Genomic DNA, 17411 nt, shown 5'->3' on the forward strand with positions numbered 1-17411 from the left:
TTGCTTTATATTTTTGGACACCACATTATTAGGTGCGTACAGGTTTAGGATTATTATGTCTTCCTGTTGGGTTGATCCTTTTGTCATTATTAAAAATGGCTCTTTTTATCTTGCGTGGTATTTCTTGCCTTAAAGTCTATTTTTTTCCTGATAGTGGTTCAGCTACTCTGGCTTTATTTTGGTTAATTTTTGTATAATATATATTTCTCTGCCCTTCTACTTGCAGCCTTTTGTCTTCTTACGTAAGTAGAATATATTTGGGATTTGTTTTTGAACCAGATTAATGTTTTCTGTCTTTTAATTAAAATATTTAGAACATTTACATTTACTGTGAATACTGCTCTTTATGGGTATAAATCTGTCATTTTATTGTTTTTCTATTCTGTTTTTGTTTTTAACTCTTTTCTTGCCTTCTTTTGTTTTAATATAGTCTATATTATTGCTTTCTCCTCTTGAAGTCTTTCACTATTTTCGAGAGATTCTCAGGCTGTATCTCTTTTAAATATACCTCCATACCATTCTCTTTCTTCTTCCAGGATTCTAATTACATATACATTAGATCTTTTCATCATGTCTCAGATGAGTCTTACACTCTGTTCTGTGTTTTCCATCCTTTAGTCTCTCAAATGCGTCATTTTCCTATTTTCTACTGATCTACCTTCCAGTTCTAATCCTCTCTTCGCTGTGTCTAATCTGATTTTCTAATTCTTAATTTCGGTTCTAGAATTTTATTTGGCTTATTTTTTATTATTTCAGTTCTCTGTGAAATATTTTCACCTTTTTTCTTAAATATATTAATTATAAGTCTTTGATCACTTTTAGTATCTGGCTAAGTATTAAGTGTATTTCTGTTGTTTTATTCTCTTGGTTTTTTTGTTCTCATCCTTTGGTGTCTCTTGGTGCCTGGTCATCCAATGCTAGAATGAGAAAGTATAGAGGTTCTGGATGGTGTTTTTCCTTCCAAGGATTTGTTTTCTTTAGGCCGTTAGCCATATGGACAGATCACCTTGGTCCTGTCATGCACTTAAGATATTTGGTGGTTGCTTTTCAGACTTTACTTGGCTGGTATATTTCCTGGCTTCCCTGTAGGGCAGTGGTTCTCAAAATTTTGGTCTCAGGACCCCTTCACATTGTTAAAAATGGAGGATCCCAAAGAACTTCTCTGTTTAAGTGTGTTGTGTATATTGGTAACTGTCAGTATCTATGGGTATTAAAAACTAAGCCCAAGAAATTTAAAAATATTCATTTAATTAACATAAATAGTATTTTTAAGAAAAAATTATTTTCCAAAACTTTTCAGCGAGAATAGTGGGTTTTTAAAGATTTGCAAATCTTTAATATCTGGCTTAACAGAAGACAGTTGGATTCTGCTTCTGCATTCCTTTGCTGTGATATCACAGGTGAGCAAATGAATGGAAAAGGCAGAAAACATCTGAGTCTTATTATATAAATAGTTTTGACCTTGAGGGTGCTCAGTCTGGAAGGGACCACACCTGGAGAACCAGGGCTTTGGGCAGGAGCTTCAGTGGTCTCAGTGAGCCTGGGGGTTCCCAGAGCCCCTCATTCCAGCCTCTCAGCACCAATGCTAAGCCTTTCCTTGGCTTTTTAGCGTCTTAGAAGTGGTCTTCTGTTTGGTGTCTTGGTCTCTAAACCCCATCCCATACATAACTTATGACTTGGCAAATGCCACGATGTGAAATCGCATACAGAACGTCCACCTTGCATTTCCACATTTACCTGTTCTTTTAACTCTTGGCCCCTTGAGTCCCAACTGCGTTGGTAACCTGGAGCCCCCACTTTGCTTTCCCTATGCAGGGAGGCTGCTGAAAGGTCCCACCCCAAGGGGGAAAGGCGCAGGCCAAAAAACATCTCCTGTCTCTCTAGGTTCTTGGTCCCCAAAGCTGTGGCTGCTGCAGTCCCTCTCCAGTGCTTTCAAACAACTGGGGCTTTTTCTCTGTATTTTATTCGGCTCTTATAGTTCTTGGCCGGAGTGTTGTCAGTCTGATAGAGAATCTCCATCGTAGCTGGGAACGGACATTAGCACACAGTTCTCTAACTTGTGTTTTTTTTTGTGGACTTGCTTAACAATTTATCTCGGAGATCTTTCCCCATCTGTTCACAAAGAGCCTCTTCGTTCTTTTGTATGTACGCACAGCCTTTTATGGATGGGCCATCGTTGATTTAATTAGAGGATTGCTAGTACGTCACTGTTATAGACAATCTTATTATGCGTGTGAGTTTGTACATGTGCATATCTACCCATAGGTTAGACTCCTGGAAGTGAAACTGCCATATCTTTAATCCGTATGAACACTTGTCATTTTGAGAGCTGTCACCTAATTGTCCTCCATGGTGTCGTACCTATTCATCCTTCCCAGTATGGTTGAGAAGGGCGAACTGTTTAAGCTGCTGAATGGCCTAGAGGCCATAGCCACACTCGAGGATAGGGCAGGGCTCTCCCGTGCCTCGTGCCTCGCTGGCCCTGAGCCTGAAGCCAGGTCACCCCTGTGGTCTCTTCCAGGACACATTTGACATCCGGATCCTGATGGCCAAGTCTGTCAAGTACACAGTGAACTTCTTAGAAGCCAAAGAAGGGGATTTGCACAGGTACCAGCCCCCGTGCCCCTCCTCTCGGGCCACTGCTGGCTCCCATAGGCATCCTGCTGCCCCAGGGCAGGTGGGTGGGCGGGGTCCAGGACTGCGCACCGCCAACCCCTCTACTCTCCTAGCAGCCCGTTCGGCTTCCCCGGCAATCACTGCCCTTTGCCTTCCAGGATAGAAATCCCATTCAAATTCCACATGCTGCATTCCGGGCTGGTTCATGGTCTGGCTTTCTGGTTTGACGTCGCATTCATTGGCTCCATGTGAGTGCAACAGAGCGGAGCATGCTGTCCCCGGCCCCCCAGGACTTCCCTGCAGCTGTGATCCACAGGCCTGGCTGCTTCGGAAGCTGAGCTGGGGGCTGGGAGGGCAGCACGCAACCCCTCCAAATTCCCCCGTCCCTTCCAAAAGGCAGTGAGAGCTTGCCTTTGAGCCAGAGGTGGTTGTGGGAGGGGAACGTGTCTACCCTGTTCTGAGTGACTGTCCTTCACAGGGCCTGGTCTGTGTCTTAGCACAGATGTCAGGGTGGATGGGCACCCATGGCTGGTTCCCCGTGTGTGTGTGTGTGTGCGCAGCTGGGGCTGCCTGCGTGGCCAGCCTCTTAGCTGCAGGGCCCCAGGGGACCCCTGTCAGAGGCAGACACCTGGGGAGAGAGAGCTGAAGGTGCACAGGGCAGCAGCTCCAGCCCGGTAAAGTACATGCCTGTCCCTGCTCGGCAGAATGACCGTGTGGCTGTCCACGGCCCCGACAGAGCCCCTGACCCACTGGTACCAGGTCCGGTGCCTGTTCCAGTCACCACTGTTCGCCAAGGCCGGGGACACGCTCTCAGGGACATGTCTGCTTATTGCCAACAAAAGGTGTGAGCTGCCGCCCAGGGCTGGGGGAGGCAGGGGCCCGGCACCCAGCAGCTCATAGCCACTCTCCCCTGCCCTCTCCACAGACAGAGCTACGACATCAGTATTGTGGCCCAGGTAGACCAGACGGGCTCCAAATCCAGTAACCTCCTAGATTTGAAAAACCCCTTCTTCAGGTACGATGGGTCCTTGGCCTGCGTGGGGGGCGCCTTCCTGGCCCACAGCCCCTCGGCCCTGCCCATGGGTCCATCTCTGCCGCAGATACACAGGCACGACACCGTCGCCCCCGCCTGGCTCCCACTACACGTCCCCTTCGGAGAACATGTGGAACACGGGCGGCAGCTACAACCTCAGCAGTGGGATGGCCGTGGCTGGTGAGGCCCCCATGCGGGTGGGTGGCAGCAGGTCCACTTCCTGGTCACACCTGCCTGCATTCCCAGGGCAAAGCTGGCAGTTCTGGCCCCTCACACCCCGCCCAGGACCCTGTCCCCTCCCCTGACGCCTCCCTCTCTGGGCACAGGGATGCCGACCGCCTATGACCTGAGCAGTGTTATCGCCAGTGGCTCCAGCGTGGGCCACAACAACCTGATCCCTCTAGGTGAGTATCCCCAGGTCTGGGTGCGGAGGGGGGGGGTGCCCCCCAGGATACCTGGGTACTTGGGCCTCTGTATCACCATCGCCGTTATCCTTTTCCTCTTCCTGGGGCTCCTGGCTGAGGTCCTCCATTCCTCTCTGCCTCGCTCTGCCGCCACTGTGCCCACCCTCTCTGCACCCTGGTGTGAATTCGCGAGTGGGAGCGCCCACTGCGGGCAGAACGTGGGCTGGGGCTGGCCGGGGGCGGTGACGCCGTCTCCCTTCCTTCCTCCCTCTGCTGCGCAGCCAACACGGGGATTGTCAATCACACCCACTCCCGGATGGGCTCCATAATGAGCACGGGGATTGTCCAAGGTAACGAGGGAGTGGGTCCCGCGGGTGTGAGCGCTCTGAACGCCGGGCCACCCACCCGCCCTCTCGCCTGCTCTCTCTCTCCCTCTGACTCTGCTGTGGGGCTGGGCGGGCGAGGGGACAGAGCCAGCCCTCAATGTCCACGCCTCGCCCCACAGGCTCCTCCGGCGCCCAGGGCAGCAGTGGCGGCAGCTCCAGTGCCCACTATGCGGTCAACAGCCAGTTCACCATGGGTGGCCCCGCCATCTCGATGGCCTCGCCCATGTCCATCCCAACCAACACCATGCACTATGGGAGCTAGGCCCCTCCAGCGGGGAATGGACTGACAGCACCAGGAAACCAAATGAAGACCCTGCCCACCCACCCCTCCGCCCAGGCGGCTTTCACCCCTGTACTGGAGAAGCCGAAACACCGGTCACAGCCTCTTTGCTATGGGAACTCGGACACTTTTTTACACAATGTTGCCGCTACCACCCTCACCCTACCGCCCACCCACATCTTGGCCCTCCATCCAAATATGGCGTGTCGCTGCCATGTTTTACAGAAGATCATGTCGTGGGAGCCCTGTTTCCCCCTCCTGCCCTCCACCCTGACCTGGGTTTAACATCACCCCTAACAGGCGTGTCCAGGCCTCACAGCTGTGGGCCCTGTGGGGAGCAGCTGCCGCCCCATCCCCGGCGCCTGCCCCGCTCGCCTGTCTCCAGTGGGAAAGCAGCCCTGGCCAGGCAGGGCCTTCCCTTCAACTACCAGGCCTTGGTCACGATGGGCGTGACATGCTGCTTTTTTTAATTTTATTTTTTTACGAAAAGAACCAGTGTCAATTCACAGACCCTCTGAGAAACCAGGCCGGCCGGGCCGAGCCAGCATCCCCTCCCCAACTCAGAGGTTAGTGGTGAGGGGTGGCCCTGCCGGATCTTCAGGACAGGGTGGGGCTGGGCCTGCGCAGCCCCACAGCCCCTCCCACAAAAGGGTTCACCTCACACTTGAATGTACAACCCACCCTGGCTGTCGGGAAGGCCCTCCGTCCTTGGCCCATGCCTCTTGCTGCTGTCCTGTCCCCAAGTCCCTGCGGGTCCCCCACCCCCAAGAAGAGCTAGAACAGGCAGGCCTGGATGGGGAGGGTCACTGTTAGCCGCTGGGGGCAGGCACAGAAACCTCAAGGATCTGTCATGGAAGGCGTCCTTTTCCTTGTAGCGAAAATTAGGCCTGTGTATTTCCCTCCATATTTGTAGACGTTTCAGTCCCTACTATAATGATGGCATTTTGGTCCCTTCCCAGGCTGGGAAGGGACCTTGCAGGGACCTTTCCCTCCAAAAAATAGAAAAAAACAAAATAAACAAGGAAATGTATGTTTCAGCACAGGCAATTTTCTTCTACTTCTGCCCCCCGCCCTGATTCTAACAACCCTTAACTTGGATGTGGTGGAGCTGAGGTCAGGCCCTGCGAACTGGGCACGCTGGGAAGGGTGGGCACAGCGGAGGCTAGGGTGGCCCTGTCTGCTCTCCTGCCTGTCCTGTTGGGGAAAGCAGCATGCGCAGTAGGCGGCCCGCGGGCTGACAGCTGCACTGGACGCTCCCTGCTCAGCCACCCCTCTCCCGCCTTTATATAAATTCTCTGAATCACCTTTGCATAGAAAATAAAAGTGTTTGCTTTGTAAGAAAAGTGTGGAAAGTAGCAGAGTGATCTCGAAGTGTCAAGGGAGCCTTCAGTCATCGTTGGGGGGCAGGGCAGGCAAGGGCATCCCTCGTGTTGGACCTGAAAAAGAGAAACTAGCAATGACCCTGTGACTTCTCAGTTGGAGGGGAAGGAGAAGGCCGGAAGCCCTTCAGCCACAGCTGGAAACAGTTCCTTACCTGCAGGCTCGTGCCTTCCTAGGTCACCATGGTCCTTGGTGAGGTGGATGCCAGGAGTGTATTTGGGGACAGAGAGATGACCTGGGGTGGAGGTGCTATGTGCTCCGGAGGCAGCGGCTGGAAGAAATAAAACTGAACCGAGACCCCCTGGGGTCAGCGTCCGGGCCAGCAAGCTGACCTCCAACCCCAAGGCCCAGCTGTGACCACCCCAGACCCGTACCTTACAGCCCATGGCCAGGAGGGCATGGAGCAGCACGACGGCAGACAGCAGCACAGCGGCTACCAACCTGGTGTCCTCGCGGACGACGGGCCAGAGGGTGAAGACCAGGCCAGAGGCTGACAGGGCCAGAGCCAGCGCCCCAAAGAGCCACTGCAGCCACGGGACAGGGATCAGCCACAAGACCTGGGGGTGACATGGCAGCTAGCAACAGGTGTCTCCACGGTACCTGCCCCCCGCCCCCCGAGGGCCACACTCACCACGGTGGGGATGAAGACAAAGAGGGAGTAGCCGTAGACGCATACGGTCTCCAGGAAGGTGTACAGCCCCATGCGCTCCCGAACGCCCTTGCGCCACCGCAGAAAGCCCCACAGTGCCAGCGGCACCAGCCAGGCATAGCAGTAAATAGTGATGCCAGCCACCGTCACTGCAGGGCAAGGCAGGCAGTCATCCCCGGAGCCTCGCCTCCCCCCCCCCCCCCGCCTCTTCCCTCCCCCAGGGCTGGGCCTTGCCTGCTCTGCTTACCTTTGTGGAACTGGGGGCTGTAGTGGATGGAGGGGTCCTTCCTCTGGGCCAGCACCAGGGTCAGGTTGCCGGTAATGGCCAGGACAAAGGCCAGTGTGGCGCAGATCCAGAAAGGGCCTGCGGGTGGGGTGCGATCAGGGTCCCAGGCCCAGAGCTCCTAGGACAGCTGACTTGCCCTGTTTTGTCCCAGCCTCTTCCCAAGCTCTGGGCTGTCTCCACCCCAACTAACTCAGCTCACACCCATGACAACCTGGTGGCTGAAGCCAGTGCTGGCTCTCAGTCCTCACTTTTCTTGGCCTTTCAACAGTGCTGTAGCTGATCTTCCCTCCTTCTGGAAACACTCTCCACATTCTTGGCTTCTGTCTCATGTCACCGGCAATTCCTCAAACTCTTCAATGTCCTGATCTCTTTAACAATAGGGAGCCAGAGGGGCCCAGTTCTCGGCCCCCTCTCCATCTGTATTCACCCCTCGCATGACCTTATTCAACCTCAGGCTTTGTGCCACCTCTGGGCGGATGACTCCCAAACGTCTCAAGTCCGGGCCTCTACCCTGAATGTTGGGTTTATAGTCCGTGTTTCCACATGGGCACCTCCTCCTCCACGCTCGCACTTGCCTCTCAAACCTACCCAGCTTTTCCCATCAATGAACTCCATCCTCCTCATAGTCCAGGCATAAACCTTGGTGTCGTCCATGACTGTTCTCTGGCCATCCCACACCACGTGGGTAAGCAAATCCCATCAGGTCTACCGTCAAGACACAGGCCCAAATCCAAGCACTCCTTCCCCTGGAGCTGGGCCCCAGCACCATCCCACACCTGAACCAGGGCTGCCACCCTTGCCCTGCACAGTGGCCAGAGGGCACCTGAGAGCACTGAAGTAAGATCCCTTCTCACTGAGGCTTAGGAGGCCTGTGCCATCTGTCACCCTGGTGGCCTCCTGGCAGGTCACTCTGCTCCAACGACAATGGTGCCCTGCAGTTCAGGTGTGTTTTGGCCACGGGGCTCATGCCCCTTCTGGAGTGTTCTTCCCCTAGATCTCCCCACCCCCGAGCCCTGACACCAACAAGGCTCATTCCCTCACCGTCCTCAGAGGGGCCTTCCCTGAGCAACCCATGCAAAGTGGCAACTCGCATCCTCTACACCAGCTGCTTCTCTTCCTGCACATCACTCTCTGCAATCGTTTTGTCTCTGTCACCCTGCACAGTATAAGTTTCATGCTCTCCGTGAGTGATTCTGTTTTCTTCTCAGCTGTATTCTAGGGCCTGGCACTCAGTTCCCAGTTGCTGAATGAATAATTGAATGAGCTGAAAGCACAACCTCACTCACCATACAGGTCCGGCCGATTCCGCAGATGGTGCCGTACAAAGTTGTGGCCGGGTCTGGGCAACAACGAGCCTTTGATCCGGTCGAGAACCTGGAGGCGAGGCCAGGGCCCAGGATGGAAGCCTGCCAGGGCTCCCCACCACCCACAGAGGAAAGGGGCCAAGCTCCTCCCCTGACCTTAGGGGCTTTCTGTTGCCCCCCCACCCCTCTCCATACTGCTTGAAAGGAATCAGTTCTTCCCTCTGGGATTGTAATGGGCTGTTCCCATGGCCTGGAGCCCCTTCCCCTGGCCAGACCCCACTCAATATTCCAGTGTTCCATTACTCTGAAAGACTTCTGGGCCTGCCATCTTCCTCTTTACTAGGCCGCCCTTGCTGCCTCCTCTAACCCAGGTATGGTCAGTCAACAAGTCCTGAGTATTCTTCCCACATGTCTCTCCTACAGGTTTCCTACTCTAACCCTGGCTTATTATCTTCCACTCTGGCCTGGGGCCTCTGATCCACCTTCCACATTGCGTATCAGCTCGTTCCACTCAATCTTCTGCTCTAGACCCATAACTCTCCAGCACTCTCAGGATAAAACCCAAACTCCTTAACACAGCTAACAAGGCCCTTTGTGATCTGGCTTCTGCCTACCTATCCCCCACCTCTCTCTCCAACCAGATTGAGTATAGTTCATGCCTTCTGTCATCTTTTGATCCTCTGTATATGATGTCCCCTGTGCCTGGAACATACTTATGCTTCCTTCCACTCTGCCCTGACAAGTCTTCCTTTTCCTCTATGTCTCAGCAAATCTCTCACCTCCTCCAGGAGGCCTTTCTCTAACCTACCACATCATGCGCATCATGTTTCCAAAAGCCCCGGTCATCACGTCATAATCCTTATAGCGTCATAATCCTCACAGTGCACCTGTTACTTCTGCTAGCCTGGGTGCAAGCTCTTGTTCTCCACGTGTGTATCTCCAGCAACTTGCCCAGGTGCACAGGAAGTGCTCAGTAAATAGTAGCTGAACCCTAAGCGTGACTCCGAGCCCATCCCACCAAGGCTCCCGGGCCTGACCTGCGAGGTATCCACGTCAAAGAAGCTCTGATAGTAGTCAAAGGTCCAGAATCCGGGCTGCTGCTTCTCCTCCTGTAGAAGCTGCACAGTGCGGGCTGTCAGTGCCTGCCCTTCCACCCTGGGTCAACGGGGGGCTGGACGGAGGCGGGGCACAGGGACTTATGTGACTCACCGAAGTCTTGTCACTGTCGTCCACCTCGTCCTCAGCTCCCAAGCCCACAGCCACAGCCACGTGCCCCTGTGGGGTCAGCTGATCACTTCTGCTGGTGGTGGCCGCATCTGGGGTCTCGGCCAACAGATTAGTAGCTTCCTCAAACTCTACCGAGAATAAATATGGGACACAGGCATGTGTGTGAGATCAAGACAATTTGGTTTGGTCCACTGCTCATCTGGGGTCCAAGACTAACCAGGGTCATCCCAGTGCTCTCCCCAACTCAGGGCCTGGCCCAGCTGCTTCAGTTTTGGGGAGTAGGAAGGTGTGTTCTCACTCCAAACAAGGGACTGCAATTGAGGGCTGGTTCGAGGATGGGGTCAGGTCTGGGGTAGTGGTCTGGGTTTGAGGTCACAGTTCAGGGCTGGAGTGGGGTTTGAGTTAGGGCTCAGTTTCATGCCTGGAGTCAGGGTTCACAACAGACTGCCGCTCCTGTTAGATATGGGCTGGGACCTGGATAGGAGGTTCTGGCCAGGTCGCAGCCGCACTCACCATGGAAGGCTAGTTCGTCGGCCGCTGCCATGGTCGCTCAGGAGCATCACCGCACCTCGCTCTGAGGACAGAGGCCAATCAGGCCCTCCCGCAATCCCACGCGGCACCCTTCGTGGAGTCAGCCCCGAGCCGGGTCTGGCGGCTAACCGCACTCACCCGGGCGTGAACTCGCCGTCCCTGCCCCACAGGTGCAACACCCCCCTCTTTACCTGAGGCCGTCTCAGCTCGCGTGGCCAGGGGTTTCTGCGCCTGCGCGGCCCGCCTACCGGTCAATCAATCCAGCTCGGCCCAGAGAGCAACATCCGGAGTCTGTCCGTTTTCTATCCTCTTCCGATGGGAAGCCACTTCCGGCAATTTTAGCGCTTGCGCAGATAAGACTGCCCGGACCATTTACTTTAACACCTGGCGTTTCTCTTCGGAGAACGGTCGCTAAGCCGGAAGGGAATGGCGGCGGCCGCTCTGAAGAGACTTTGGTCGCGAAGCCGCGGAGGGGTGGAGGACGCGGCGGCCTCTAAGCCAGGCGCGTGGGCGCGGTTGGGTGAGTAGCCGCTAGCGGAGGGAAAGGTAGCCGCAGCGGCTGGACCTCTCTCACCGCGCTTCTCTCCTTTTAGGCGTCTGGGCCCGCGCGCTGCTCCGGGACTACGCCGAGGCCTGCGGGGACGCGGCAGCGGCTGCGCGGGCCCGGCCAGTAAGGGCGGCCGTGTACGTGGGGTTGCTGGGCGGTGCGGCGGCCTGCTGCTCATTGGCGCCCAGCGAGGCATCCTTCGAGGAGGCGCTGCTGGATGCGTCGGGGACCCTTCTGCTGCTGGCGCCGGCCACGCGCAATCGCGACTCAGAAGCGTACGTGCAGCGGCTGCTCTGGCTGCGGGGCCGCGGTTGCCTGCGCCACGTGAACCTGGGCCTCTGTTCGCTGGTGTATGAGGCGCCCTACGACGCCCAGGCCAGTCTCTACCAGGCCCGCTGCCGCTACCTGCAGCCCCGCTGGGACGAGTTCCCGGACCGGATCCTGGACGTGGGCTTCGTGGGTCGCTGGTGGGTGCTGGGGGCTCGGATGCGCGACTGTGACATCAATGACGACGAGTTCCTCCACCTGCCGGCACATTTGCGCGTCGTCGGGCCCCATCAGCTGCACTCGGAGGCCAACGAGCGGCTCTTTGACGAGAAATACCAGCCTGTCGTGCTCACCGACGATCAGGTGGACCAGGTGCTGTGGGAGGAGCAGGTGTTGCAGAAGGAGAAGAAGGACAAGCTGGCCCTGAGCCAGGTCGACTTGCTTATGCAGTCGGAGGACCCAAGATGAAACAGTGAGGGCAGGGTCCCAACACAGCTCCGAGCCCTGGCAGACTGTTTGCCCGGATTATGCAGTTGGTGTGAGTGAGCCTCAAGTGCAGAGTGACTGAATAACATGCAGAGTGTTCCCCCGCTGGGTTTTCATAAAATTAGGGGGTCTTTTTTTCCTTTCACATCGTTCCTTGTTAGCTGAAGCTAATTCAGCGCCTTCTTGGTCTAGGAGTTGGGGAGAGCAGAGCAACAAGACCATATGTTTATCACTGCCAGAATTTGTAATGAGCCTTACACATGTGTAAGCCTTTTTGATTGGGCCTCACCATCCCCCGGAGGTATAGTATATCTCTCAGGCCTTTCAGATTGTTTTAAATTTTTAGCTGTAATGTTTATACTCTCATGTTCATGAGTAACTTTTTTTTTTTTTTAATTTAATGTTGAAATAATTATAGTCCCAAAGGAAACCGGAAAAATAATACAGAGACATCCTGTGTCCCCTTTGCCCAGCTTCCCCCAAATGATAACATTTTACATAAGCAATACCAAACTAGAGATTGACATTGTAGGACTGTTTGGATTTTACAGGGAAACTTTTTGCAAAAACAAGCTGCTTTGTACCATTTGCGTATTGATAGTGATGTTAAAGAAACTTGGAAGGATAAAACTTGGAAGTTTTCTGAACTGGAAGTCTATATGGAATCAGACTCTGCCTTTGTTATACTATAGTAATGTTGAAAACAGAATCCTATGGAAAGGAATATGTTAGTGTACATAGCTGGTACTTAGCTAGGTTATGGTAATCATACTTTAAAAACTAAGTTATTAGAAGAATGAGACTAACTAGGTGGCCTGTGGCTAGTTAATAAAACCAGGAGATGAAACAGCCAGCTTTGTTACCATGTTTGTATTCGTGTGCTTTGCTATTAAGTTTTGGTAGTTGAACCTTCCTCCATTTGTACTATGGGTGCATTCGACACGTGGTAATTTTTATCCTTATTTTGGGGGCAGGGGAGTGTTTTCCAAGTCAGCATTTTCATTTTACAAAGGAAAAAGTGAGGTTCAAAAAGTTTGTTATTTTTCCAATACTGTGGCAGAGCCAAGGTTCAAACTGTAACTCCCAACCCTCCCACTTAATTCTCAAATTCACAGTGCCATCCTTGATCTTGATAATATCCTGCCAGAAATTAAGTACTGCTATCATTAGCCATAAATAAAATTTGAATACATAAATATTTAAGAACGCAATGAAAACAAAAGACAAATAATATTGTACTGTATTCTAATCCTACAGTGTGACATGCCAAAGGCTCTGAACTTAAATCCTGACATTTTTGTTCAAGAGAAAGAGAGAGAGAGATTAGCCAACTTCAGGGAAGTGTTTAAGCCACATTGGCATCAAAGTGAGACTTGTTCCTCACTGTGATCAGAAGTATTGGAGGACTGCACGTCTACATTGCTTGAGTCAGTTATTAAGTGCCCCTTCTGACTTCCTGCCCCGGTGTGTTCCATGCAAACCCCCTGTAACAAGCTCAGCAGTGGTTGGCAACAAACTAAACAATTTTCAAAGTGTTCATAGGAATTAAGGGGCTTGCTATAGACCTGAAGTCCGTGTGGCTTTGTCTCTGGTAGGAGGGTTGGCCTTTCCCAGAGGAATCCTACCATATTTTTACTCCCCACTCCAGTACCTCTGGCCTCCTGAGTTTGATGGAAGGCGTGTGGACCGGGAGCTGTTAGACTGGGGACCAGGTATTCCTCATGCTCTGCGTGTTGGACCATACACAGGCTCCCACAGGACAGGTCCAGGTCTCCTTGTTCATTGATGAGTTCCCATCTCCCCACAGTGCTCAGCCCAGTGTGAGCCCCAGCAAATGTGGAAAGACTTAAATGAGATACTACACATGGCCATTGTGGGTGGGAGCTGGTATCGTCAGGCTAGCAAGTGGCAAGCGGACCGAGGTTGGCTCCCCTTCCATTGGCCAGCCCAGGGAAAGAGGCCTTCTGGTCTCAGCCCTGCCCAGAGCCACAAAGAGCAAAGTGGACATACTGTCTCGGTTTCCATAAGGGCAGTAGGATCTGGGAAAGAAATGGGCTTTAAAGTAGGGTTTGAACCTCAGCTTTCACACTCATAAGCTTTGTAACTGACCTGGGCCAGAGCAATTAGGCAAGAAAAAAGGCACGCAAATCATAAGTAACACTGTCACTATTGTCATGTGCCACCTAATGATGGATGTGTTCTGAGAAGTGTGTCATTAGCAGATTTCGTCATTGTGCAGACATCACAGAGTACACTTCCACAGACCTAGGTGGTATGGCTGACCACTCCTAGGCCACACGGTACAGCCCACTGCTCCTAGACTACAAACCTGTACAGCGTGTCACTGTACTGAATACTGTAGGCAATTGTAAAAGTGGTAAATACTTGTGTATCTAAACATAGAAAAGGTATGTTAGCTAAACACGGTATAACATGAAAAACGGCACACCTGTATAGAGCACTTACCATGAATAAAACTTGCAGGACTGGTAGTTGCTCTGGGTGAGTGGTGAGTGACTGAAGGCCTAGGACATACTGTCCACCACTGTGGACTTTGAAACACTGTACACTTAGGCTACACACGGTACCGTATTTTATGTTTAGATAAACATACCGTGTTTCCCCGAAAATAAGACCTAGCTGGACTATCAGCTCTAATGCGTTTTTTGGAGCAAAAATTAATGTAAGACCTGGTATTGTATTAATATTATATTTATATTATATAAGACCCGGTCTTATTTTACTATATTTTACTTAGTTTACTTAGTTTACTATATTACTTATTACTCTAAGACCGGGTCTTATATTACAGTAAAATAAGACCAGGTCTTATATTAATTTTCGCTCCAAAATACGCATTAGAGCTGATGGTCCTGCTAGGTCTTATTTTCGGGAAAACATGGTACCTTTTCTCTGTTTAGATACACAAATACCATTGTTACAATCAAGTCTTTAATCCATGTGACTTGATTTTTGTGTATGGTGTAAGATAATGGTCCAGGTGCATTCTTTTGCATGTAGCTGAATAGATTGTCCTTTGCCCATTGTGCATTCTTGGCTCTTTTGTCACAAATTAGTGAATCTATAAAACTAGAAGAAAATAGGCAAGTTCCTTGACATCGATCTTGGTGGTTTTTTGGATTTGACACCAGGCAACAAAAGAAAAACCAGTGGAATTACATCAAACTAAAGAGAAAACATAAACTGAATGAAGAGGCAACCTGATGAATAAGAAAATATTTGCAAATCATGTATATCCAAAATATATAAAAACTCATACAACTCAATGGCAAAACACAATCCAATTAAAAATTATGGGCAGAGGATCTGAATAGACACTTGTCCAAGGAAGACATACAGATGGCCAGCCAAAAGGTACATGAAAAAGTGCTTAATATCACTAGTCTGGGAAATACAAATCAAAACCACAACGTGATACCACCTCACATCTGTCAGAATGGCTATTATCAAAAAGATAAGAAATGACGTGTTGGCACATTGTTGGTGGGAATGTAAATTGGTGCAGCCGCTATGGAAAACAGTATGGAGATTCCTCAAAAAATTAAGAATAGAGCTACCATATGACCCAGCAATTACACTTCTGGATATTTAGCTGAAGTAAACACTTGAAAAGATACCTGCACTTTCATGTTCACTGCAGCGTTATTTACAATAGATACGGAAACAACCTGGGTGCCCATCAGTAAATGAATGGACTGAGAAGATGTGGTGTGTACACACAATGGAATGTTACTCAGCCATGAAAAGAAGGAAATCTTGCCATTTGCAGCATATGGATAGACCTGGAGGGCATTATGCTAAGTGAAATAAGTCAGACAAATGCCATATGATCTCCTACGTGTGGAATCTAAAAAAGAAAAACACGAGCTCATAGAACAGATTAGTTGCTGTTGAGAGGGCGGGGGTAGATGAAATGGTGACGGGAGTCAAAAGGTACAAACTTCCACTTATAAATAAGTCATGGGGCTGTACTGTACAGCGTGGTGACTACAGTTAATACTGTGTTGCATGTTTAGAAAAAAAAAGGCACTTGAATCTCAGCTTTCACACTAGCTTTGTGACTGACCTGGGAGTGGTGAAGTGACGTCTCTCTGCCTCAAGTTCCTTACCTGTAAATGGGAATGATTCTGCTCAGGACTGTTAGGGAAAAAACACACGAAATCATTTGCAGTCCGTGGTGTAGCTGTGTGTGGAAGATTGAGGCTCTCAGTCCATCCCTGCCCTTCCCCCTTTACCTTGGAGGGGCAGCTGCTCCTCCCCAGCTGTGGACAGCCTAGCCTGCCGGCGTGGAGCTGGCTCAGGACCGCCCCCTGGGGAGAGCTCGGTGTATGGAGGACCCATCGAGCCCGGAGCCTGGGTGTGGGCGTCGCTCGGAGCCAAAAGACACTTGAATCTAATATGAGCACGTTCCAGTTCTCCCTTCCTCTTAAAATGTATTCTTGATTCGCTTTCATCATTTGGCCCGGCCAGGCCAGGCCTGCAATTGGCCTTCAGAATGTCCTTAGTGCCGGCTGTTGTAATCAGAGAGACCAGCAGAGGGCACCCGAGGTTCAGTTCAGAGACGCCGGCTGGCTCTTCAGGCTTACCCCGTGGGACCCGCTGACCAGTTAGTTTGCTTTTGTTCTGCGAAGCAGCTTTGTAGGTAGTGCTGTCAGCACACATCCGTGTACTGCTCTTTAGAGATGGTAGGTAGATGGTGGCTGAAGTCAGGGCTGAAGTTTGATCAGAATCCCGTTCATGTGTTCCAGCACGGTCCTTCCTAGAGGGCGCTGCTGCTTACTATTGCATCACATGGAGAGCACACCATGTCTCGGTGTCCCACTGTGTAAGACTGGTCCCTCCCATTAGGTTTCCTGTCAGCTTTTCTTCTCACAACTTTATCCTTTCTGATAAAATGCGTGTATCATGTCACTAGGGGCCCAGTGAAATGGAGCCCAGTACTTTAGTTCTTGCAATCTTAGGTGGAATTAATGAGGCACAGGCATCCATCCATATGCTGTCATTGATTTACCATGAGCTACCAGATGGGACTTTGGGAGAGATCGCTGCCACCCATGACAAGTCCCAGATTTGCCCTTTGGAGAATTCCCGGAGGGCGGCTGCAAGGGTGCCGTGTCTCTTCCTCCAACTTGAGGCAGAACAGACGGCTGCTACTAACAGTCATTCATTATTGCAAACAATATCTGTGAGGAGGGCCACCTCTGGACCAGGTGAGGCCAGAACAAGGGCAACAGCCAGGAGCCATCCTAGAGTCAGCTGGAACCAGAAGCTGCCTGGGAGGCTGCAAGCATCTTACTTGTGTGCGGCCAAGGAGGGCCTGCCGACAACTGTTTCTTAGATCCACTGCAGTTGACAGAGATGTGCCAGGGATTCCCTCCCTACCCCCTTTTTTCTTACGCGACTCACTTTGAATCTGGGAAAAAATGCTAGGATAGTTGGCCTAGGTAAGGCTGTAAGTTTTTTTATTGTTTATTTTTATTTTTATTGAGGTAAAACTCACATAATATGAAGTTAACCACTTTAAGGTGTGCAATGCAGGGGTATTTAGAACATTCGCATCATTGTGTGAGCACCACGTCTATTTCAAAAACATTTTCATCACCCCAAAATAAAACCCTGTACCCATTAAGCAGTCACTCCCCATTCCCCCTTCCATCTAGCTCCTGTCAACCACCAATCTGCTTCCTGTCTCTAAATATTTACTGACTGGATATTTCATATAAATGGCATCATATAATACGTGACTTTTTATGTCTGACTTTTTACTTAGCCTGTGTTTTCAAGGTTCTCGTATAGTGTGTGTCAGGGCTCTGTACCTTTTCATGGCTAAGTAACATTCCACTGCGTGGATGGACCACATTTTGTTTATCTGTTCATCCAAAGATGGTCATTCAGGTTGTTTCCGCCTTTGAGCTATTGTGAATAGTACTGCTGTGAGCATTTGTGTGCAAGTATTTCTTTGATATCCCTTGTCATAAAGCTTTTTTTAAAAAC

The 17411-nt window shown here is 51.1% G+C and overlaps 3 protein-coding genes across 5 annotated transcripts in view; 2 read left to right on the forward strand and 1 right to left on the reverse strand.

The window, feature by feature from the left end:
* The window catches only part of CARM1 (coactivator associated arginine methyltransferase 1), a 40408-nt gene extending 34652 nt beyond the window's left edge, over positions 1–5756 (forward strand). The window contains exons 9-16 of one of the 2 annotated variants that reach the window (XM_074338176.2): positions 2522–2607; positions 2775–2864; positions 3321–3458; positions 3542–3631; positions 3717–3829; positions 3976–4053; positions 4335–4403; positions 4559–5756. In XM_074338176.2, coding sequence (XP_074194277.1) covers positions 2522–2607; positions 2775–2864; positions 3321–3458; positions 3542–3631; positions 3717–3829; positions 3976–4053; positions 4335–4403; positions 4559–4701 — 807 coding nt within the window. In that variant the 3' untranslated portion in view covers positions 4702–5756. The remainder of the gene's footprint in view (positions 1–2521; positions 2608–2774; positions 2865–3320; positions 3459–3541; positions 3632–3716; positions 3830–3975; positions 4054–4334; positions 4404–4558) is intronic. The other variant, XM_074338175.2, reaches the window with a different exon arrangement.
* Positions 5175–10415, reverse strand: YIPF2 (Yip1 domain family member 2). 2 transcript variants are annotated; one of them, XM_088792505.1, is made up of 10 exons: positions 10288–10415; positions 10079–10139; positions 9548–9693; positions 9376–9456; positions 8321–8408; positions 6996–7112; positions 6731–6897; positions 6474–6656; positions 6254–6385; positions 5175–6169 (listed from the first exon to the last, which is right to left on the reverse strand). In XM_088792505.1, exons 2-9 carry the CDS (start codon positions 10107–10109, stop codon positions 6272–6274), a joined length of 927 nt encoding a protein of 308 aa, XP_088648631.1. In that variant the 5' UTR covers positions 10110–10139; positions 10288–10415; the 3' UTR covers positions 5175–6169; positions 6254–6271. The 2 variants fall into 2 exon arrangements, with proteins under 2 accessions (XP_088648631.1, XP_019600530.2); XM_019744971.3 differs by having other exon boundaries at positions 5175–6155; positions 10288–10413.
* A 46-nt stretch (positions 10416–10461) lies between these two features.
* Positions 10462–12249, forward strand: TIMM29 (translocase of inner mitochondrial membrane 29). Its single transcript, XM_019744972.3, has 2 exons — positions 10462–10616; positions 10690–12249. The coding sequence occupies exons 1-2, from the start codon at positions 10523–10525 to the stop codon at positions 11376–11378; spliced, it is 783 nt and encodes a 260-aa protein (XP_019600531.1). The 5' UTR covers positions 10462–10522; the 3' UTR covers positions 11379–12249.
* The last annotated feature ends 5162 nt before the right edge of the window (positions 12250–17411 follow it).

Source organism: Rhinolophus sinicus, chromosome 15 (genome assembly GCF_057876585.1).
Source record: "Rhinolophus sinicus isolate RSI-liver-muscle chromosome 15, RSI-T2T, whole genome shotgun sequence".
NCBI lineage: Eukaryota > Metazoa > Chordata > Mammalia > Chiroptera > Rhinolophidae > Rhinolophus > Rhinolophus sinicus.